This window comes from Zingiber officinale, chromosome 8B, assembly GCF_018446385.1.
Source record: "Zingiber officinale cultivar Zhangliang chromosome 8B, Zo_v1.1, whole genome shotgun sequence".
NCBI classification, from domain to species: Eukaryota; Viridiplantae; Streptophyta; class Magnoliopsida; order Zingiberales; family Zingiberaceae; genus Zingiber; species Zingiber officinale.
This window is the reverse complement of record NC_056001.1, coordinates 80,425,137-80,450,496: the sequence shown is the minus strand read 5'-3', so window position 1 is coordinate 80,450,496 and position 25,360 is coordinate 80,425,137. Positions and strand designations below refer to the sequence as shown.

The window sequence follows — 25,360 nt, the reverse complement described above, 5'->3', positions numbered from 1 at the left end:
AGTTAATTAAATTTGAAAAAATATTAAACTAATTAAATTTGAAAAATATTAAGTTGATTAAATTTGAAAAATATTAAGTTGATTAAATTTAAAAAAATATTAAGTTGATTAAATTTTAAAAATATTAAGTTAATTAAATTTGAAAAATATTAAGTTATTTGAATTTTAAAAATATTAAGTTAATTAAATTTGAAAGTTAATTAAATTTGAAAAATATTAAGTTAATTAAATTTATTAAGTTAAATTTTAAGTTAATTAAATTTGATAAATAATAAGTTAATTGAATTTTGAAAAATGTTAAGTTAATTGAATTTTGAAAAATATTAAATTAATTGAATTTTGAAAAATAATAAGTTAATTGAATTTTGAAAAATAATAAGTTAATTAAATTTTGAAAAATGTTAAGTTAATTAAATTTGTAAAATATTTAAGTTAATTAAATTTGATTTAATTTAATTTTAATTTAATTTTAATTCAACTTAATTTAATTTAATTTAATTTTAATTTAATTTTAATTTTATTTTAAATTTAAATTTCTTTTAGTTTTTATTTAATTTAATTTTAATTTTAATTTAATTTTAATTTTATTTTAATTTTAATTTATTTTAATTTAATTTTAATTTTAGTTTAATTTTATTTTAATTTTATTTTAATTTTAATTTCCTTTTAATCTAATTTAATTTCATTTAATTTTAATTTAATTAAAATTTTATTTAAGTTTTGTCCTTAGCTATCTCACCCAATCTAGATTTTTCAGTCAGGGGATTCTATAATTTTGTGAAATGAATTGATTTTATTATAGGGTTTGGTTTAACTTTGTGTTAGATTCAGATTTAGCTTTGGGCTCAACAAATAGGGATTCTTTGGATAAACTTCTGGGCTATGGTGAGTCACTTGGACATCATTAAAGTAACCATGCATTCGAGGTTTTTCAAATAGTCCTATCCATTGAACTTAGTACAAAACCTTGGTCTAACTAGTTAGGATCCATAAAGGGTAGCTTCGGTCAGTTCCACTTAGCCAAATGCACCAGGTCGAAGCCATATCTTCCTAGACATGCATACACTAAGCTTTCCTAACGTACTATCATCCAATACTTCACTAGTACCGTGGGTCAAGTTAAACTTAGCCCTTTTTTTATTCTAGCCCTAATTACCCTGCCGGGTAGGTTGCGTTTGGTTACCCTGTCGGGTAGATTCCTTTTGGAGGTGTCAACTATTCTGGAGCCTCCATTATTGATTTTCCTTTTAACTTATTTTTAAAGTTTTAATTTGAATTATATTCCTTTAAATTTATTTGTTAAGATAGTTTTTATTTATTTATTTAATTATTTATTAGTTAAGATAATTTTTCTTTTTGCTCCCCTTGGATCATAGCCTCGATAAGGTTTATCAAGGTAATGTACTGGATCCTTGGGGACCCAATACTTACCAAGTTCAACTTGATTGACCAAGTTGGACTTAGGTACCCATGCTTAGACTAGTTTACTATGATCTGTTGACTAAGGATAGATTGGATCGATATTTCTTCTTGGTTTTGAAACCTAGACCAGTTCTATTATAAACGGCTCTTTGTGTCCCAAGAATTAGGTCAAGGTTCTTGGACCCCAAAGAAAACCATTCTAAGGTCTTCTCCAAATCCTTGACCTGAGTTTTCAGACTAAAATTTTCTTCCTCAAGCTTTTGGACTTGAGTTGAATTTCTAGTCTGAACTGGGTCAGGCAAGGTTTTGGAGTTAGTCACTTTTTTAAGGATTGTTATTTCCTTTAGAAGTGACTTGATTTTGCTAATTTGCATAATAAATAATTAACTAAATTATTTAATCACGGAATACTTACAGTGGGGGGCCTGTCAGGCCCTTCGGAAATGGATACGGATCCGTGGCTTCTTTCTGATTTAGCTTCCGATTCGCTCTCGCTCTCAAACATGTTGATTTGATCCCGAGCCATCAATGCGAGGAGGCTCGTCTGGTTGAGCTCGTTGTTGGTATCTTCTTCTGAAGATTCCTCAAAAGTTGCTTTCAACACCTTCTTCTTTCTCTGCTTCTTTGCTTCCTTTTGATTAGGGCAGTTGACCTTGATGTGCCCTTTCTGATTGCACTCGTAGCAAATTACCTTGAACTTGACTTTTGAGCCTGGTTGAGTCTCCTTGGATTGTACTACCTTCTTTAGATCTCTTTTGTTGAAACCCTTCTTTTTGTTGTACAGTTTCTTCACAAGGTTCACAAGTTCTGTTGTTAGTTCATCGTCTTCATCGTCTGAGTCGGGTTCTTCTTCTGACTCTGGTTTGGTTCTTCACCGTGTTCTTGGTTCACGTGTTCTGCTTGTACCTACAATCAAAGCAATACTTTTCTCGGTTGGTTGTGCATTAGTCTGCTCATGTAGTTCGAATTCAGAAAACAACTCATCTAGTCTAATGGAAGATAAGTCCTTGGAGATTTTGTAAGCATCTACCATTGATGCCCACAATGTACTCCTCGGAAATGCGTTGAGAGCGTACCTTATGATGTCTCTGTTCTCGACCTTTTGCCCGATTGCGTGGAGGGAGTTGAGAATATCTTGAATCCGTGCGTGGAGTTGACTTGTTGTTTCTCCTTCCTGCATTTTTAGATTATATAATTTATTAAATAACAGATCTCTTTTGCTTACCTTGGTGTCGGAGGTGCCCTCCACTAGTAGAATTTTGGCTTTTTACTTCGTATATTCACCGAAGTCATAGATAGATAATTACCGAAGTAGACGCACGTGAAGTAATAGGGTACTATTTTACTTCATCCTATTACCGAAGTCGTATCTAGGAAAAAAGCGAAGTCTTTGACCGGTTCAAGGAGGCAAAACCGGTTCAAAGTTGGACCGATGCTGAAGTAAAAAAACATCTTTTACTTCGTTTGTTTTGTAAAGTGCCGAAGTAAAAAATGATATATAACTGCATGATTTAAATGGATTGCCGAAGTAAAATAATATCTATTACTTCATTGGTTGTGTAATGTGCTAAAGTAATAGATGATATGTAACGTCACGGTTTATATTGATTGGCGAAGTAAATATAATCTATAACCTCACCATATTTTTTATTAATCGAAGTAGTTAGTATTATGTTACTTCATAGTTTATATTTATTAACAAAGTAATTGATTGTCAAGACTTCATTGTTTTATATTATACTGAAGTAATTGATAAGATACGACTTCGCAATTATTAAACTGTGGTGAAGTAAATGTTACCTTTGACTTCGACACAATTTTAATGTGACGAAGTAAAAATATATTTTTCACTTCATCAAAATTAAACAATATATATATATATATATATATATATATATATATATATATATATATATATATATATAAATGACAAATACCATAACAATCCAGAAATTTATCCATCAATCCACAAGTATATATATATCCATAACTCCATAAACATAACTAAAAAATACATCCACAAACCAAAAGTGTATCCACAGGTATGTATGTCCAAATATCCATAATGCAAAATAAAATATTTATCCTAACCTACACGACCCATTTAGGCATATAGATACGAGTAGATAAATTAGCTCCATTCACTTCTGACTTCATCATATTGAGATTGGTTGTAATATTGATTCTTGATTGTTCCTGCAAACTATTATGTAAAAAAAAAAATACAAAAATGCATTAGATTTATAAAATCTACAAAAATGCATTAGATTTATAAAATCATTACATTCATTATATATCATAAAGAAGAAACTCACCATCTTCTCCAACTGTGGATTTTCACATTCAACTATCTCTTTCATGTACCTCATCACACAATATCCACATTCAACAGAACCACTTTGTTTTAGATTACCCTATAATGTAATCAAAAAAGTAATGCAACAATTACAATCCAAATAATAAGAACTATCCATTCATGTATTAATATATATGTACAATACATACCGTCAATTGCTTAAAACCTGGTGCTTTAGCAATACCCTTTGAGGCATTGTACATCTTGACCCCACTACATTTTAAAAAGTAAAAAAGTTATATTTTTCATATTTATAAGTGAATGCATTCAAAATCAACACAATCTACTACCTACTTTGTCACCATAGTTTTCCATGCATCGTCTCGGTTTCTATTAGACATAGAGTCCAATAAATATATCATATTTTTATCTTCATTGACAATAGTCAAGATCCAATGGTACCTGCTAAAATAAAAATATAACATTGACTAATATGTAGTAAGAATTGATAATTAATTAAAATATTACCCAGTGTTATATGGGATGAGGCAGATGCTGTCTCTACACACTGCTTTCAACTGATCGACAATATGTTGTGATATGTCACGACCATCTTTACCAAGTGGGCATGTAGGTATGTTGCCGGGATCCACAAATGAAACATAATCAGCCCTGTCTTCATCACTCAAATATTTATAGAGGTAACTGCACTCAAAGATTATATAACTTGGTTAGAAATGTTTCAAAGTGTGGGCAAGTTCCAAATAAAATATTAAAATGCAAACAAACATTGTAAGTTAGACATAACATACCCCATGTAAATCAAAATTTGTCTGGCACCTATCTCTCTCATCTCCATAAAACACAAGATATCTTCTCTTAGCAACCGAATACTTTTAGGACGTCCAAACATAGTGTCCTTAAACTCTACGTATATGGTCTCTGATTCATTCATCAATCTAACAACATGTGAGTAGATATACTTGCATGCCATGGGTAATGTCTTTTCAATATCCTTGAACTTGTCACGATGACCAAGAACATCACGATGACCAAGAACATCCGATAGAGCAAATGGTTGAGGTTTTCCCTTCTTCTACAATTTAGAATATTCATGCAAATTTTATAAACTAAACCATTGTCCAAGCAACATATATAAAAACTGCAAACACAAAATCAAGTGAAACTTAAAGTACCTTTGTTGTTGGAAAAATTACCAACTCTTTAGGCCAACCAACAATGACTCCAACTGCATCTTTGATAATTCTTGGTCCAGACTTAATTGGGATTGGAAGCTCTTCTTCTTCATCTAAGACAACATCAACAGATACCTGGAAAAAATTTAAAGGTCTACCTCCTTCTGATATTATTGTGCCATACGCCACCACGTTTTCAAGTTGTTTTACAGCTAAGTGGCATTTCTTCCCCTATTAAGAATAAAAAGATATTTTATATATATATATATATATATATATATATATATATATATATATATATATATGGAAAATGTAATTTGACTAGAAATCAAGAAATATAGAACCTTCGTATTTGAAATGTCGCATTCATAAACTTCTTCCACATCATCTAACACCTTTGAATCTTTCATGTTTGAGCACTTGTTCGATACTGCATTCTCAGAACTTCGATCATTGTTGACTGGCATAACACTAGCAAGTTGAGCTTTCAATTTCTCCAATTCAGCCTTTAACCTCTTAGTCTCTTCCAATTGTTCTTTGAAGTTTTCGACCATAGTGTTTGGGACCGATTCCCTCTTCTTTCTTGGAGTTTTAAAGTAGACTTGAAGTTTTACGAATCCTCCCACACCTCGAACCCTTCCAAAATGTTCTTAGCTTCCTAAGGCAGTGGTTAGCACATCATTCATTCCAGAGGATTTAAACTCTCCTTTCTCTTTCTTTTCCAGCAAGTCATCCTACAATTAAAGACATAACAAATCAATCCAAAAACTACATTTTTATTTTTCTAGGCAATATGAATATTGAATAAAACTAAAGATTTACAATTTTTCCTGCAACTTCTAACGTCTCCACATTTGTTATGTTGCCAGATTTGTCTTCCCGGCCTTTACGCCAAAGCACTGATCTATCAACTTCCTCGTCTTCAGCAGTTATATTATTCTCTCTCTACAATTCAAAGTTCATCAGCATAAGAACATGAAAAACTTACTTAAAATAACAAGTAGAATACTCCATAGCTTACCAATTCAGCCTCCAAGCCGATGTAACCCTTACAAGACATTCTATGGTGATATTTACAATGCATGGTCCGTTCTTTTTGTTTTTCATGAATAACCTACATCATTATGTTCTTTATTTAAGTATGGAAATTAATAGTTCTTAAAAGAAACATGACAATTTATAAATTATACCTCCCATGATGGATCCAGTCTCGCATCTACAAATGCTTTCCAATCTGTTATTGGGAGCTGATACTGACTTGGTGGAGAAATTAACTTTTCAGGATTTTTTCTATTCGGCCATACAAATCTACTTGTCAATTTGTTTTTGAAATCTCGCCACTTTTGAGCTGCTGAACTCATTACAGCAGACTCACTTTGTGGCGCTAGTTCGAAGACATTCTGCAAAAAAAAAAAATTATTAGTTGGTACTATTAAGACATGTTGAATTCTACTGAATTCTACTAGTAATTCTACTAAAAAAAATATTACAACGAACTCACAAGCATTACAGTAGGTAATTAAGACATGCTGAAATCTATATATAGGTAATGAAGATTTGTATAACAAGCATTACAGAGATGTTGATACAATTACAGATTTGTATAATAAGCAATACAGTATAACAAGCATTACATGTTGATACAATTGCAGATTTGTATAACTCTATGTACACTAATTAATATTGAAATGCATCTAAACACTTGCTGTTATATACACTTTATGTATAAACTAAATTAACAAATTTAAATGAACAGTATATAAAATCTAATCTTATACTTACAGAGATCTCTTCTCAAATTTTTTGTTTTATGTTTTCTGGAACATCAGGCCAGGACTTTATATTAATTGGCACCATGGATCTAGCAATAGAGCCAATGTATGATTGTAAAGCCCTTCCATTTGCATTGTATACTGGCCTTCCCATGTTATCATAATCAATTTTTGCTTTTTTGCCCCATCTTGCAGCTGCAGTTAGTTTACCCATCAATGTAGGTCCTCTCTTCTTCTTTTGCACATCTATAAGACCTTCTTCTTCATTAGTAAGTCCATGTTGCTCTACATCAATATCTCCATGCAGCTTATCTTCATTTAATCCTTGTATCTCTTCAACTGTAGGTTTTTCCTCTCCTTTTTACGACCCATTATGCTCTTTCCTGTAATAGAACATAAATGAAACCAATATTAAAATCTACACAATAACGTGGATAATTAAAATATCGCAGACATAAACATAACATAAATACTAACAATAACATAAACATAAATATGACATAAATAATAACAATAAGAAAAATATATATAAACATTATATAAATAATAACAATAAAAACATGATAAAAGTGCATAACATAATTTTTTTAAGTACATAAAGTGTCTTTTCTTATTCATAACATAAACATGACATAAAAGTACAAATCATCATTTTTTCTTGTTTGTTTCCCAAACACCCTCATTTTCTGATCTAAAGTATCTTTGATGAGTAGGAATGCAATGAGTATCAACATCATCAATTGGTCGAGACTCTGGAATACTAGTACAGTCATCATCCTCTCCGTCATAGCATCTATTTGGCACTTGTAGCACAATTGACCATCCTTTTTTTAATGGATCATCAATATAAAAGACTTGATTAACCTGACTTGCAAGGACAAATTCATCATTCTTGTGACCTCGTTTGTTCATGTTGACCAAGGTGAAGCCACATTCATCATTGGTGATTACTCCTTTGTCATTTGCAACCCACGCGCACTTGAAAAGAGGAACTTGAAATTGATAATAGTCCAATTCCCATATTTCTTCAATCACTCCATAGAAAGTCACGTCTACCAATAAGGGATGCTTATCTTTGGCACTACAAACAAGCATGGTGTTGGCAACTAGAGAAACCCCACTGTTTTGGCAAACTCTCTCATCATCCCGTGCCTTTGTTTGGTATAAATTACCATTTATCACATAACTACTATACTTAATGACATGCGCACATGGTCCATGAGCCAACCATGTCAATGTCGATGTCATTCCACCATTGCAATTGTCTATTTCAGCAGCTACCTGACATGTATTCAATTTGAATAGAGTGATTAAAATAGTAGCTACAACTTGTTCAATGAAAATTTATGAAAAAGATTTTTGCATTCACCTTTGCATGCAACCAGTTAATGAATCTCTTGTTGTGAGCATCTTGTATCCACCTTTCATCAGACTCTTTTTTTGGAAACATTGACTTAAGGAAGGTTTTATGTTCACTATTAGAAATATTTATATATATATTTGTGTTAGATAGTAGATATAGGCAATCACAGTGTGAGAAATAATAAATTAATATGGCACACTTACAATATGTAGGGAGATACTTCTTCCGTATTTTCCAACACAGTTAAATGTGCTTGTAGTAGATCAACTTGTTGCACTAAAATTGGTGCTTTGAATGCTAAGAAACCAGGAATATTTGCTTTGGGGTCTCGATTTGATTGAGGGACACCAACAGGATCAAGGCCATTGAGGTACTCTGAACAAAACTCAATTGCTTCTTCGGCTGAATATCTCTGAACAATGCAACCTTCAGGATGTTTTCGACTACCTACATAACTCTTAAGCACCTTCATGTATCTTTCGAATGGATACATATATCGGAAGTAAACTGGTCCACATAATCGAACTTCTCGAACAAGATGGACTGTTAAGTGAAGCATGACATCAAAGAAGGAAAGGGGAAAATACTGCTCCAATAGGCATAGCGTAACATCCAAGTCAGATTGTAGCTTATCTAACTTGGCTACATCTATAACCTTACAACAAATATCTTTGAAAAAGAAGCATAATCTTATGATGGCGTATCTAACATGTTTTGGTAGTGCATCACGTATGAGTATTGGCAGAAAATGCTGCATTAGAATATGGCAATCATGAGATTTCAATCCAGTCAACTTCAGTTCAGACATGCACACAATATTCTTCATATTTGATGAGAAACCTTCCGGAACTTTTATATCCATTAACGACTGACACACTTGTAACTTTTCTTTTTTTGTGAATGAGAGCATGCAGCAGGAGGAAGATATATTTTTTTTCACCAAATTTAGGGGCCAATTCAGGTCTAACTCCCATTTGAACCATGTCCAACCTAGCTGTCATATTGTCCTTAGTTTTTCCTTTAACATTCATCAAAGTTGTAACGACCACCCTTCTTACTACTACTACTCTCTAAGGATGACCGTTACTTAACTACTACTCTACTTACTAGTGTCACTTATGCTATTATTAGCGACACTTAGATTTATCACGGCCCAGAGGAAAACCTACCGAAAAATTCCGGCAGAGTCTCCCCTATACCGGTGACCAAATCTGTAATACAAACATAGTATACGCAGCCACAGACGGCTGGAACATATTTTCCACAACCACACAGTAATAAAAATCACAATAAAAACAAAGAAACTACTCTAGCAATAGCAATGACTATAGCACTCCACAAATAATAAAAGAGACTAGCTAGACATGCGGAAATAAACTCAACTACAATCCCAAATGTAATACAACATTAACAGAGGACTAAAAGAAAGTCTAGACAATTTTGCCAGCTACTTCTGGATCTCTCCATAGTCCAGACATCACACACCTTCATCACCACCACCATCCTGTCGCCTTCCTTTCATATCTTAGTTTTTCCTTTATCTGCAGTAGGAGGAAAGAAAAAAAGATCTATAAGCGAAAACGCTTAGTAAGTACTAATCTATCTCACAAAAACTCGAAGTGCATAAAAAGAATGCAACAATACTAAAACTGGAATGCTAAAAGCAAAGCTGCATGTACTCATGGTATACAGAAATAAAACTGAATACTAAACATGCTCACTAACTGACAGGAAAAGTAATGAAACTACTACTGTAGGCTTAGAATTAAAGAACTAAACTTTTATTGATTCTATGCATAAACTTGTTTCAGTTTCTTATATCTTTATGCTAGAAATTAATCTTTTAATTTCTCTTTCACTTTCTTCTTCTTGTTCTTCTTACTTTACTTATACTAGAAATTAATCTTTTAATTTCTCTTTCACTTTCTTCTTCTTGTTCTTCTTACTTTCTTCTTTTCTTTTCTTTTCTTTGGGCCCAGGCTTAGTACCAGCTTAATCTTATACGCGCTCCCTAATAGAGACTGCTATAGTCCCACAGGGTAAAGACCTCGGTCTTACCAGGGCCGAGACCTCGGAAACGGTCACCTGGATTTGTTTAACGACAACCTCGGAAGTCGGGTACTAGCCTCTTACTTTAGTTTACTTGTTATCTCTTTTTAACTAGACCTTGGTCTCTTTCTTTTTACTCAGTTTCCTCATAATCCTTTATTAGAGTTTATTGGAATCCTTTAGATATACCTAACAAGTGTAGGATTACAATTAACTAAGCATGCTATATAAAAACAATACAAGAGAAGCAAATCTAAACTCTCTCTAAGCATGTTATAAAACAAAGCAACAGAAAAGCAAATCTGAACTTTCTAAACATGCTGTAAAACAAAGGAAAAGAAAGCACATCTGAACTTAATAATCATGCTCTAGAATAGAGCAAAAGAGAGCTAGTTGTAACTTTTAAAACATGCTGTGATAAGAGCAAAAGAAAGCTAACTTGGACTTACTAAACAAGCTGTAAAATAGAGCAAAAGAAAGCTAACTAATCTTACTAATCATGCTACAAAATAGAGCGAAAAGAAAACTAATTTGATCTTGCTAATCATGCTACAAAATGGAGCAAAAGAGAACTACTTTAAGCTTACTAATACATGCTGTTCATGTCTAGTTATTTGCACATAAACTAAAATCTTCAAAGTTAACATAAGATGGAATACTTAAACACATGCTAAAACCCTTAAAGTTCCTTCTCCTCTTCTATATCAAACTCACGGCAGTAATAAGGGAGTTAACCAAGCCAAGGCAGCGAAAAGGAAGCTGAAGGGGTGATAGTGTTCAAGTTGATACTATAGGCTCAGAATCAAAACTTCTTACAGCATGCTCCTCTATTTGAAACTAAATTAAAACATAAACGAATCTGCACTTGCTTAAAGAAAAGGCAACTAACTCAAATCTAGCATCATAAATAGCATGTGAAATCTCTAATTTCTCTAGCAATTAAAAGAGAGACTCCTAATAAACTCTTAACAAATTCTTAACAAGAATCCATTTAAAACCTCTAACAAGGTAACAACATGAAGGGAACTACATGCCAATCAACAAGCAGATGCTTTCTCATGGTCAACTAAATAACCGAATTGCATAGCAACCCTAAAGAACTACCCATGCCCCTTTTCTTTGCCTAACTCAAGTTAAACTTGCTGTAAATTTTATAGCAAGACCTATATACACCAATTCACAGTTAAAACCCTTGCAGGCAACCAAAAATCTCTAAACTTGCTTCCACAGATTTGCAAGAAAGGAAAACACAATCTTGAATCTATTCTATTAATCCCTAATAACACAATCAATTCACATGTAACTTATTCAAACTATACCTTCACAGAATCACCGAAAACAAGCTAAAATACACTACAATACTTATACTTTACAGCACAACAGGATCTAGGATCTTGTTACAACAGCACTTAGGAAGAAGAAAACCAAAAATGCATGCTGTACACAACCATCCGAAAGCAAAGAAAGCAAATCGAAGCTCGGAGCAACTCCTACCGCAGGTGAGTAGTACTTACTATGCTTTCTTGGACTTACAACCGGAGAAGAGGACTCTAGGGTTTCGGCTAGCTTCAAATCTCGGCGTTCCTTTTGTGTCCGCGTGCTCCCTTCGACGAGAGAAGCTCGGGTCCAAGAAGATCTCACGGAAGTGTCCTTGTCCGACCGCCGGAGGCGAAACCCGAGCTGCGGCTGCGTTTTCGCCCGAGAGGAAGTCGACGCCGCGAGAGAGAAAGGAATCGTGAGATTAGGTCACGGGAATAATTCCCTTCTCCTCTTAACTTATCCCATTTATAACCTAGGTCTAACTTTGCCCTTTACTATAACTTATATATATCCCGCTTCATACTTATTAACAAACCACGCGTAGCCCAGTTGGTTGGCTGCGTCCGGTTAGGTCGGGTTCGGCCAGAGGTCTTGAGTTTGAGTCTCACCTTCAACGGTTTTTTGTCAAACTTCTTTCTTTTTGTAAACCTACTAAACGACCTCCAAAAATTGCATAAAAATACTCTAAAAATTTCTAAAAATCTCTAGAATATTTTAAAAGCATTTCCAAATATTTTTATGGACATTTGGAACTCGAAATAGGGAAAATCGGGTTGTTACAAAAGTATTAATGAGGGATTCGAAGACATTTTTCTCAATGTGCATCACATCGAGACAATGCCTAACATGCAAGTGTTTCCAATAAGGAAGATTGAAAAAATTGACTTCTTCTTCCAACATTTTTTGAAATCTTTTTCTTCTTTACTGTCTGTCACATTATTCTCTTTTGCATTTTTTTTCCTTTTACCTGTTACACTAATCTTCTTTCCAAAGTCACACCTTATGTCTGAAAGCTTGTTAAACAAGGTAACCCCAGATAATGGTGTAGAAGCTTCTCCATGTTCTTCCATGCCATTGAACTCCTTCATTTGCCTTCGATAGGGATGAAACCGCGGTAAGAATCGTCTATGACCAACAAATGACATTTTCTTCCCATTTTCCAAATACTTTGCATAAGTATCTTCTCTGCATAGTGGACATGCATAATACCTATGTGTAGTACATCCACTAAGGTTACTATAGGCTGGAAAGTCATTGATGGTCCATAATAAGACTGCTTTAAGAGTGAAAAACTCTCTTCGATAAGCATCATATACACTATCAACTCCTTCCCACAATCGTTGCAAATCTTCAACTAACACCTCGAGATAGATATCTATATCATTTCCTGGCTGTTTAGGTCCTGAAATGAGCATAGTGAGCATAATGAATTTCCTCTTCATACACATGTTGGGAGGCAAATTATAGGTGACCAACATGATTGACCAACAACTGTACCGACTACTAAGGTTGCTATAAGGATTAATGCCATCAGCTGCAAGTGCTAAGCGAAGATTTCTTGGCTCATTTTCGAAGTCGGGCCACATATGATCCACCAACTTCCAAGATGGTGAATCAGCCGGATGACGTAACTGACCAGCAACTCCTCTAGTGTCGGCATGCCATGTTAAATTTTTTGAGGTCTCTAAAGATTTAAACATGCGCTTAAATCTAGGTATGGGAGGGAAATACCACACCACTTTGGCAGGAACACCTTTTTTCTCAACATTATTCTTAGTTAGCTTCCACCGTGTCAAGCCACATTTAGGGCAGCTTATGCAGTCTTTATATAGCTTCCTATAAAGGATGCAATCATTAGAACAAGCATGGATCTTTTCATAACTCAACGTCAAACAACTCAATGTCTTTTTTACATCATACATTTTTGATGGCAGATTATGATTATCTGGCAGCATATCCCCGAAATCCATTAGTAGATCTGAAAATAGAGCATCACTCATCCCATACCTTGCTTTCGTATTGTACAGTTTCACAAGTGCACTCAACTTTGTGTAACGTTTACATCCATTGTACAACGGTTTCTCTACTTCCTCCAAAAATTCCATAAATGCTTCTGGATTTTCTGTATAGTTATCATATGCTGCCTCACACATATTAGCGGTTTCAAAGTCGTTATGATAATTATCAAATGGCTCTTGGTTGGTACTCAAATTTACTCCATCTTTTTCAGTAGACTCACCATGCCAAATCCAATTCACATAATTTTGACTAAAACCATAGAAATAAAGATGCTCTTGAATGGACTTAACCGATCCTTTTTTAAGATTTATACATTTGCAACAAGGACAATGAATTAAATTGGGATCAATCTGAGGATTCTGTAAACAATAGCTAATGAACTGTTCAACACCCTCTTTATATTGTTTGGACTTTCTATCCGATTGAATCCAAGATTTATCCATTTCAATACAAGCAAAATTCCAAAAAATTGTAATGAAGGTCTTCTTCAAACTACTTCAAGGACTTTATCTTTCTTCAATGTGAATTTGAACAAAACCTAAAAAAATATTATAGTAAAAAAGCAATAGTTTTATAGTTTTTTATACTAAAAAAATATTGCATAAGCTATAGAATCTAACACTTAGGAGATCATAAAACATAATCAATTCAATAATATGCTTAAATCATGTATTTATCTGATGGTAGAACAATATTATTTATTTTCGCAAAAAAATAAAGGTAAGCATATCATCCAATCAAATCAAATCAAAAGTATTATTCACAAGAATGCATATGATGTTACTTTACTATACAACTTACTAACTCTTTCAAAGAAGATGAAATAAAAAATTTATAGAATTTTAATGAACTACATTATCAAAGAAAATCAAAAATGAAGCCCAATCAAAATGAGAACATGCATGTGTTAATTCCCATACACAATAATGAATGAAAATTTACGTACATATATATAACATGCATGTGTTAATTACAATACACAATAATGAATGAAAATTTACAGACATATATATAAATAGGAAAAGCCATGCATATTGAAGGTAGATATTTAGTGGAAGAAAACCATGAATAATGTGACAGAACCTAGCAGCAAATGCAGTAAAAACAAACAATATCCTATACAAGCTAATAATAAACTTATGAGAAGACATAGAAGTGAATTGTCATGATATGAAATTAAGATATTAGGAACTTCAACAAGCATATCTCTTTGCCATTGACTACCTAATATTTGAACAAAATTGTAATCAACAAAAGGAATCATTTTTTTTTAAAAAAATCACTGTCTAGTTTTACTGAAATTGATTTACTGCAAAATTTATCAATTAGCATAAATTTGCAAATAACTTTATGCCAAGAAGGTTTATCTTTCATCTAGCACTTATGAAGGACTCTATGTTTATCCTCAATTTAGTTCATTATTAAGAAAGTCAAGATTATGGTGTGAACTGTAGGATCTTGACCTGACCTAATTAGTTCATTATTATGATTCTAGGACACAAAGATACTTTTCCTTTCTCTCTCATTTTGAAACAAAAGGTGATGATCTATAGCTCTCGAGGATCTAACTTGTGAATCTCCATTCCATAGATTTAGATATGTTTCTCCATTTTAAATTCTCAGTAATTCGATATGAATAATAGATTCTAACATCCCTTGATGACATATTGTTTGATTTATCCCAACAAAAGAGACTTTTACACTAGTTCTATTTCATGAATTAATACATTATGCAAAATTTAAATTTAACCAGGCGAACTATATATATTAATTGTCCCAATTTAAATTATTGTGTACTAGGCTAGTCGAGTAGGTTTATAATCACCTTATTTGTACCCAAATACACATTCCATAACAACTAAAGCAACTCTAGAGGCTTTTGAGTCACAAAACCCCACTGCCCACCTCAACCATGACATTGCCATTAGGTTGATGCTAATTACTGATTATAATTAACATCAAAACTAGATCAGAATCACAATCACAATCACAAGTTAGGTACTAATTATTATTATTATTATCATTATTTTTCTTAAAAAAATTATAGGATAGAGTGGTTATAATAGTTGACCTCACAATTATCTGATTTTGATATTATGTCAAAAGCATGAGTTGAGAGCTCAGTTTAACCTAAAATATGAAGGAGCACATATCACATTATCTTCATCTTCCTCTGGACGTGTATAATTCTTAGCAACTCTTCACAAGATTAATATAGCAAAAGTAATCCTAAGACAAGCAAAACACATAAATTTTTATATATGTTCGAGAACCCTCACAAAGCTTTTATTCATGACTTGGAACAAATTTCTTGGAAGGGATTCTCGACCGATTGTTTATAGGCAGCAATTGATTGGAGTACTCGACTATCTAGTTGATTGGTCTCCTAAATAGCACCAATTTATTAGTATACAACTCAGTTTGAGTTGACTGCCTAATTAGCTCAACCCTCAGTCATGGATTATTTTAATTGATTGGCATATCGACTTATCGTATAGCTCTGTCCACCTAAGTTGAGAATTATATATCCAACCCTCAACTGAGTTTATTTTCTCCCAATTTTTATCTCACATATAACTATCTTCACGTAAGCTCTTTTCTTGTATCATCCTTTAGAAGTCTCTTCGGGATGGATCTAGTGACAAACACATGAGGGATGCCAACTTGAAGCTGAGGCTATAAATCCCTACACATGTCGAATTATATAAAAAAAATTACCCAAAAATTGAAATTAAAAAACACAATTACATAAAAGAAGTATCATAACATGTAGAATAATTGAATAAGCTATAATGACATGTTTTGAGTAAAAACAACAACAGCTAAAGGCTACCAAACCATGACAGATGACACGAGGAATAGAATTTCTAAATAATCCCTCAAAATTTCAACGATACTTGAATAGATATATCAACAATCAAATTCCTAAATAATCCCTCAAAATTTCAACGATCACTGATTTCTTGAGAATAGAAGACGATAACTAGAAATCAGTCAAAGTAATACCTTAGAAAGCAGATTTCTATAAGCATCAAACTAGATCCAAGAGAGGGCGGTAGAAGACTAACCCTATATAATGCAAGCCTGAAGATGCACAAATGGCGGACGGAGATGCACGCTGGAGACGTAAAGCTGGCGATGCAGATCCAAGAACGGAGATGTAGGAGCCCAAAGCTGGAGACGCAGGCTGGCGATGCAGATTCGAGAACGGAGATGCAAGGCTTGAGACGCGGAGGATGTAGACACAAGCTAGAGATGAAAAAACGGAGCTGTGGTTGGAGACGCGGAGGAAGAAGATGCAGGCTCTAATGGGAAAACGGCGAGGGGCGGTAGAAGGCAGGAGATGACACGCACGAGTAATTTCTAGGGCTAGGGCTTGGAATTACTTTTTGGCGTGTAGTGGCTTTTTATTAACAGGATTCTAATTAGAATCTAAGACTTAGTAAAAATTAGAATTGAGATAGGAATTAGAAGTCTAATTAATTCCTATCCGGTTCATTTTTTTTACTTCACAACAAAAATTATATATATATATTTGAAACTTTTTTACTTTATCAAAAATAATATACCAAAGTAAAATATTATTAAAATTAATAGTGAAGCACTTGTTTTTAAAATTCTGTAGTAAAAACTAATATTTTACTTCGCTAGTATTATTAACGAAGTTGATTGTTATATATTACTTCATAATTCATAATCTCCGAAGTAAAGAGTGCTGAAGTAAAAATCTAAAATTCTACTAGTGCTCATGGAGTTTGATCAGCTTCTCCCATAGCTCTTTTGCGTTGGAGAACGGTCCAACTCTGTTGAGCTCCTCCTTGGTCAGACCACACTAGAGTATGCAGGTTGCCTTTGCGTTCGCCTTTACTTTCTTTATTAAGGATGCGTCATAGTTCTGGTATGATACTAATTTGCCTGAGCTGTCTAGTGGGAGTTCAAGGCATGTCTTGGTGATCATCCAGACTTCGAACTGGGTTTGCAAGTATGCCTCCATCCGACCCTTCCAGTACTCAAAATCATCTCCGGTGAAGAGCGGTGGTCGAGCGGTGCTATAACCTTCTTGAAGTACCATTTTAAAACCTGCACACACACAAAAAAAAATCTATTCCAAGACTGGGTCATGGATTAGTAGTGCGGGATGTATAAAGAAAAAAAATGAGCTCGAGAGATGTTGCACCAACTTTGAGCAAAAATCAATTCGAGCGAGAAATAGATCGGAATATAGTAATTATACTAATTTTGGTCGACTCCAAAAAAACTGGAAATACCACGAAAAAATTGCTTGATTGGTGGTTGCACCAAATTGAAGCGACCCCGCTCTGATACCAATTGTTGGATCGAGAAGCGCTAGGGGGGGGTGTGAATAGCGCTCGTGTCTTTCACTCGTTTCAGAATCATAAAACTCGAATAATGCAGCAGAATAAAATAAACGGCAAACACAGAAAGACACAGATTATTTACTTGGTTCGGTGCCTGTGGTGACTCCTACTTCAAGGCCCACGCTCGTTAAGCGTTTACATTGGGCAACAACTATAATTTTGTTAAAAGTGTTTACAAGATGAAGTACAGTAATTAACAAGAAATAACTAAAGTATACCAACGACAATAGAAAATTGAAGATTCTGAGCTCTAGGTCGTCGGCGTCAAGTTGTGCCTTTGTCGGAAGGTCTCGTAAGTAGCTTGTTGCACAAGGATGGTTTGGAAGTTAATGTCTTCGGTCACTGCTCGAGATTTGCTTTTATTGGACGTTTAAGGCACCTCCAATGCTAGCCCAAGGCACCTCAAACCCAATTCTTATCCCGGATAGAACGCTGAGATGAGCTTCGGATCGCTGCCTCTTATCCGCTTGGAGGCGCCTTCAACGCCACTCCAAGGTGCCTCCAAGCTGCGGTCCAAGGCGCCTCCAAGCTACGGTCCAAGGCGCCTCCAGCTCCTCTACACAGCTGGCTTCGGCTTGCACCCGAGGCACCTCCAAGCTCCATGGAGGCGCCTCGGACACTGTTCATCCGAGGTGAAGTGTGCTGTTTTGTCCCTGCACAATGTGTTAGTCCATAAAATACACATTTACCCTAAAAGACAAAGTTAGCACACATAAATATGATAAGAAAGGTGTTTAACAGTCTCTTAACTGTCCGAGTCTGACTTCAGATTTCCAACCGGAAACCCTAGGTCGACCCGACGCTTACTATTCCCTCTGTGGGGAACGCGTCCTCACCTACTCCTCTCAGGAGAGTTACCTGTTGCTAGTGCAATCCCCCAGATCGACTAGACTTTTGCTCAATGCTCAATTGTTCCGGACTTTCTGCTGGACGCCCGGTCCCCGACCCATCCAGTCTTCCACCTGGTTCATGACACCAGGACTTTCTACCTAGGGTTACCACCCCCTAGGAATTTTGCCTGAAGCCCTCGACCCACCAAGACTTTCCGCATAGGGTTACCACCCCTATGACCTAGGGTTACCGCCCCTAGGGTTTTCCACCTACCTAACCTCAGTTAGGACTTTTGCCTAAGTACACTTAGGACTTTCCTGTAAGCTCATTCAAACTGTTAGATCATAACATAACCTCAACTTTGAATCCTTTGTCATTATCAAAACACTGGTTCGATCGTCGGATGCTTCCAACACCAACACAAGGTAGTGGTATTGGCATTCTTCTTATATCTCCCAGGGAGGATCGGGTTCAAGTTTCTGTCCGACTAAGTTATAGAGCCACCAACAATGAAACAGAATATGAAGCATTGATAGCTAGCTTACAAGCATCTCAGCATGTGGGAGTTGCTCGAGTATGGATTTATTCTGATTCTCAGCTGGCAACACAACATTTATCGGGCAATTTCGAGATCAGCAGTGATCGACTTAAGTTATATGCAAAAGCTTTTGATAAATTGAAAGCTACATTCCAAGAGGTAAATATACATAAGATCCCTCGATCAGAGAATCAAGTGGCAGATAAACTAGCAAAGCTTGCATCAGTGATAGTACCTTGGAACTTAGACCAACCAGTGGAACAAACAGTATTGGTGTCTTGTATTGAGAGACAAATTAGCATAGAAATACAGGGTGACTAGAGAGCGCCGATCATATCATTTTTGCAACAGGGTGTCTTACCAATAGATGCAGAACAAGCTAGAGTCTTTAAGAAGAAAGCCACCCGATATACTTTGATAGGGGATCAGCTTTACAAAAGGGTCTTTTCCAGTCCCTTGCTCAAATGTATTGAACCAAAAGATATATAATATATTTTACAGGAGGTTCATCAAGGTTCGTGTGGCAGTCATATTGGGGGAAGATCTTTAGCACGTAAGATACTATTGGCCGGGTGCTTTTAGCCAACTCTGCAAGAAGATGCGGCTCAACTCGTAAGGACATGTATGTCATGTCAAAAGCATCAGAATATCTCACATCATCCTACCCAACTGTTGAAGACTTCCACCGTTTCTTGCCCTTTTGATCAATGGGGTATGGACATAGTAAGTCTGTTCCCCTGGCAACGGATTAAAGGAGATTTCTATTGGTAGCTGTAGACTATTTCTCAAAATGGGTGGAAGCTGAACCATTAGAAAGAATCACGTTATCTGTAGATTTAGTAATCCCCATAAGTTAATCTCTAATAATGGAAGACAATTCCAAGGACTGAGAATTAGAGAATGGTGTGTCGGATATGGTATTACACAAGCATTCACCTCTGTGGCATATCCACAGAGTAATAGGCAAGCAGAAGTGACCAATAGAGAAATTATCAGAGAACCCAAAACTAAATTGGATCATGTTGGTGATAGTTGGGTAGATGAGTTACCCAGTGTATTGTGGGCTTATCGTACCACTCCTCGAGAGGCTACCGGGATAACTCTATTCCAACTAGTATACGGGGGAGAAGCAGTAGTCCCCATTGAGGTTGGGGTGGAATCTGATTGGAGAAGGTTTTATGATAAAGATAATGGCGGTCGACGTCTTATGGAACTCGATCTTATCGAAGAAGCTCGGGATAAGGCAGCAACTTATCTGGTATCTTATCAACAATGAATGAGATACAACTACAACAAAAGAGTTACCCCCGATTCTTTCAAGTATGGGATTTAGTGTGGAAGCGTGTTAAGCATGTTGGAGATGTTACTAAATTAGCGCCCTAATGGGGAGGACCATACAAAGTTATATAGAAACTTGCTTCCGATTCTTATTATCTCCAAGACTTAGAAGGGAGAAATCTCAAGAGGCCCTGGAGTGAAAATCACTTACAACCATACAGGGCCTGACAAGTACGCCTGTAATTTGTCCATATATTCCATTTAATTTTTGGATATAATGAAAAGATGCAGGCATCTACTCTTTAATCAATACATACATTTGCTAGAATGAACCGAACAATTCTTCTTTCCAGCGTGCTTCCTCCGCTCAGCTACAGTCGATCGAGGACCTTAAAGAGTGATCGGTCTGGCTTCCTTGAGGGGAACCGGAGACTTTAAACCATTAACAGTCAAGCGTGCCTCCTCCGCTCAAGGCTATTCGAGCGTGCTTCCTCCGTTCGGCAACAGTCGATTGGGGACCTTAAGGAGTGACCAGTCTGGCTTCCTTGAGAGGAACCGGAGACTTTAAACCATTGATAGTCAAGCGTGCCTCCTCCGCTCAAGGAAATTCGAGTGTGCTTCCTCCGCTCGGCAACAGTCAATCGGGGACCTTAAGGAGTGACCAATCTAGCTTCCTTGAGAGGAACCGAAGACTTTAAACCATTGATAGTCAAACGTGCCTCCTCTGCTCAAGGCTATTCGAGCGTGCTTCCTCCACTCGGCAACAGTCGATCAGGGACCTTAAGGAGTGACCGATCTGACTTCCTTGAGGGGAACCAGAAACTTTAAACCATTGATAGTCAAGCATGCCTCCTCCGCTCAAGGCTATTCGAGGGTGCTTCCTCCGCTCATCTATAGTCGATCGGAGACCTTAAGGAGTGACTGGTCTGGCTTTCTTGAGGGGAACCGAAGACTTTAAACCATTGATAGTCAACCGTGCCTCCTCCGCTCAAAGCTATTCGAGCATGCTTCCTCCGCTCGGCAACAGTCGATCGGGGACCTTAAGGAGTGACCGATCTGCTTCCTTGTGGGGAACCGGAGACTTTAAATCATTGATAGTCGAGCGTGCCTCCTCCGCTCAAGGCTATTTGAGCGTGCATCCTCCGCTCGGCAACAGTCGATCGGGGACCTTAAGGAGTGACCGATCTGGCTTCCTTGAGGGGAACCAGAGACTTTAAACCATTGATAGTCGAGCGTGCCTCCTCCACTCAAGGCTATTCGAGCGTGCTTCCTCCGCTCGGCAACAGTCGATCGGGGACCTTAAGGAGTGATCGATTTGGCTTCCTTGAGGGGAACCGGAGAATTTAAACCATTGATATTTGAGTGTGCCTCCTCCGCTCAAGTCTATTCAAGCGTGCTTCCTCCGCTCTGCAACAATCGATCGAGGACCTTAAGAAGTGACCGGTCTGGCTTCCTTGAGGGGAACCAGAGACTTTAAACCATTGATAGTCAAGCGTGCCTCCTTCGCTCAAGGTTATTCGAGCGTACTTCCTCCGCTCGGCAACAGTCGATCGGGGACCTTAAGGAGTGACCGATTTGGCTTGCATGAGGGGGACCGGAGACTTTAAACCATTGATAGTCGAGCGTGCCTCCTCCGCTGAAGGCTATTTGAGCGTGCTTCCTGTTAGTGAGAGCCCTAGAGCCAATCATATGATGATTGTTGTATGAACTCGATGTATCATATTCCTATATATATATAAAGGCATTTCTTTATGGTTATTATACTTACTTATATTGGTGTCAAATAACTGAGTATAATAGCGTCCTTGAGTAGAAGGTTTTATCTATATCAATCGATTGGTTGAATTGATGATGAGATGATATAGAGAAAAATACTCTTAATCATTCCTAGTCAAGTATTAACATTCAGGGATAATGTTAATGCGGTGAGACTAGCATGTAGGTCAACTCGATGACTTGATCTCATAAGTCATGGGTATTAGATATCAAGTTGGCACATGGGTATACATTGGAGAATGTATACAGAATGACCCGCCATGAGAAAGTATCATGGATCGTTATATGAGTGTCATATACTTTCTCATGTGACTATTAGTATGACTATCAGTATTTGGACCTGAAGTCACCATGGTTCCCTACATAAGGAGTTGCATACTTTGACTTCGTCAAACATCACCCGTAAATGGGTGGACTATAAAGGCGACTACTGGGTATGTAACAAATTATGCGAGGGATGTGAGTGATGTAGATGGGATCCATCCCTCCTATATGACGGGAGTGACATCATGATTCTTGATAGAGTCAGACCACTAAGTGCATGACCATGCCCAAATAAGTCAATATGAGATATTGAGCTCATTTGATTAGAGTGAGTCTACTTGGAGTTCAAGACATAGATTGATTAAAAGATGACACGGTCTATGCCTCAATTGATCAATTTAGATGTCAAGGATAGAAGTACATTGTCACATATTGTGAGAGTCACAATTAGTAGTCACAATGGTGATGTTGGATCTCAACATTCTTGTAACTCAGGTTGTAATGATGTGTTGCTAGATACCGCTCATTACTTATGTTTCTAAATGGGTTTAGGAGCATTGCCAACATTACAAGAACCTATAGGGTCACACACAAAGGGCAGTTAGATGGAGATTAGGTTTATATGATGGACCAAGAGGATTAGGTTCATGTGATGAACCAAATTGGATTAAGAGTAATCCGGATTAGACTAATTGAGTTGGACTCAATTTGATTCATGTGTCGAATGAGTCTAATTTAGACTATGATTCATTGAATCAATTTAAACCAATGAATAGAGATTCATTAAATTAAATTGATTTGAATCAAAGGTTAGTTTGATCAACCATGGGAGATAAGAGGTCAAGTTTGACTTGACTTGAGAGGGAAGATGAAGGGTCAAGTTTGACTTGACTAAATGCTACCTCATTGTGACTTGGCATGGGTCGGTCAATGATGATGTTCCACATCATCAAGGCTACATCATTGTGTGCTACCTCATGAGGAAGACCAAGAGCCATGACTCTTGGTATTACATGAAGGTATAAGATCCTCTAAGTGGCCGGCCACAATTGAATGACCATCAAGGCAATTCAAGGCTTCTTCTTCCTCCTCTCTTCTTCTTCTCTCCTTCTCCTCCATTTCCGAGACCTCTTAAGAGTGCTAGCACACTCTAAGTGGTTTTCTCCACCTTTTGTCTGTGTGGATACGTGTAAAGGAGTGTACACTTGACACTCTACGAGATCCGGTAACCATTTGGACGAGCGGGATAAGCGAAGGGCATCGCTACAAGGGTAATACTTCCTTTTCATGTAGATCTAAGGTAGATCTAGTGTAGACAAACATGTACATGAATATTTTTATTTATCTTCGCACAGATCTGTGGCTAGCTTCGAGGTTTCCGCAACGCAAAAAGCAGTTTTTACGGCTCGAAATTGCTAACAGTGGTATCAGAGCCACGTGCGAAGCTTGTACATGTTTGTATTTGTTAATAAGAAAAGGTTTCAGATCTGTAGGTTTCTATAATTTTTCTACTTTGATATATTTTGTGAGTATTTTTCTTGTAGAGGCGAAGCAACAAGTGTTTGGACACTTGTAGGCCTCAAATACCAAGAAAAATCTTCCGAAACGGCAAGGTTTCGCCCAAATAATTTTTTTTTTTTGGGACAGCAGCTTAAGGCGCTATTAGATCAGTTTGGGGCACTCACGATATTCATTTCGCGAGAAGGGGCGGTGCCCCTAACCCCGCAAGGGGCATTGTCTCGCGATCGCGCCCAAAAAATGTTAATTAGGACCGCCGAGAAGTTGTGACTCATAAAATTGATAAAACAGAAGTAAAATTATAGATATTTATGTAAAATACATAATTTAGAATTATGTATGATATTGTGATAGTCATGGCCCAAAACCCCAATGTGATTGGTTAAAATTGTGTTGTAATTCATAATATGGCCTGCGCGCATTTTAGTATTATGCGTGTTGTATATGATATGCTACCTGCGCGTCGTACCTTCCTTCTTATGTTCCTGTTGTAAATAGATTTTAGACTCGAATATAACTCGAGTTTCATATTTGTAGTGTACAAAATGAAGCGGTGGAAGGTCCACTCAAGAAGGAGTTACGAAGAGGGTGCTGTCAACACATGGTGGTCAAAAGGAGGCGCTTGAAGAAGCCGTTGACCCTAGGTTGACTGTCCAATCTTTTCATTGGCTTGAGGAGATCGTAGTAGGGTCATGACCTCATCACAAATTAATTAATTAATTAATATATATATGTATCTATCATTGCTTGTGTGTATGTAATGCTTGCTAATGTAGGGTAATTAGTGTCTTAATGCGTATATGATACACATCCATGATTAGATTAGATCTTAATCAAATCAACTCAAAATGTCTACCAAGTTTTGATATTCATCACTACTTCGATCATTTGTTGTTGTTGAATCTACCAAAGCATAGCAACGCATATTATCTTGGTAGGGTGCGGAGGGACAATCTTGGTCCCGCCTATCAAAGCTTGGGTGAGAACAAACTCAATTAGATTGAGTATAGCTAGTTAACTCAATTGGATCGGGTAAAACTATAGGCATTTTCCAACGGTTTGGAAGATAGGATAAAGATCACATTTATCTTGATCCTATAAACAAAAGTTGCATAAAGATGTAATTGATAATTAGTTATCTACCGATCATACTAAGTCTTGGGCGATTTAGCCAAAGCTAACTCAAGGCGTAGTATGATGTGGATCTTGTCCCACGAGAATTATAGCTAATTGGTGTGAATCTAGTAGTGTGGTTTGACCACATCCATGACTTGATTCTACAAAAGCTCTATAATTCAGTGGGAGCATCATTTAGTTAAAGGTCTAATTAAATGATAAG

The 25,360-nt window shown here is 36.3% G+C and overlaps 2 protein-coding genes across 2 annotated transcripts; both read right to left on the bottom strand.

Annotated features, from left to right (window-relative positions):
- Positions 1-3,553: 3,553 nt before the first annotated feature.
- LOC122013988 lies at positions 3,554-4,169 on the bottom strand. Its single transcript, XM_042570191.1, has 4 exons — positions 4,073-4,169; positions 3,928-3,991; positions 3,738-3,836; positions 3,554-3,625 (listed from the first exon to the last, which is right to left on the bottom strand). Exons 1-4 carry the CDS (start codon positions 4,138-4,140, stop codon positions 3,554-3,556), a joined length of 303 nt encoding a protein of 100 aa, XP_042426125.1. The 5' UTR covers positions 4,141-4,169.
- Positions 4,170-12,242: 8,073 nt separating this feature from the next.
- Positions 12,243-13,571, bottom strand: LOC122013987. The gene has a single exon (XM_042570190.1). The coding sequence runs from the start codon at positions 13,569-13,571 to the stop codon at positions 12,243-12,245; it is 1,329 nt and encodes a 442-aa protein (XP_042426124.1).
- Between the last annotated feature and the right edge of the window lie 11,789 nt (positions 13,572-25,360).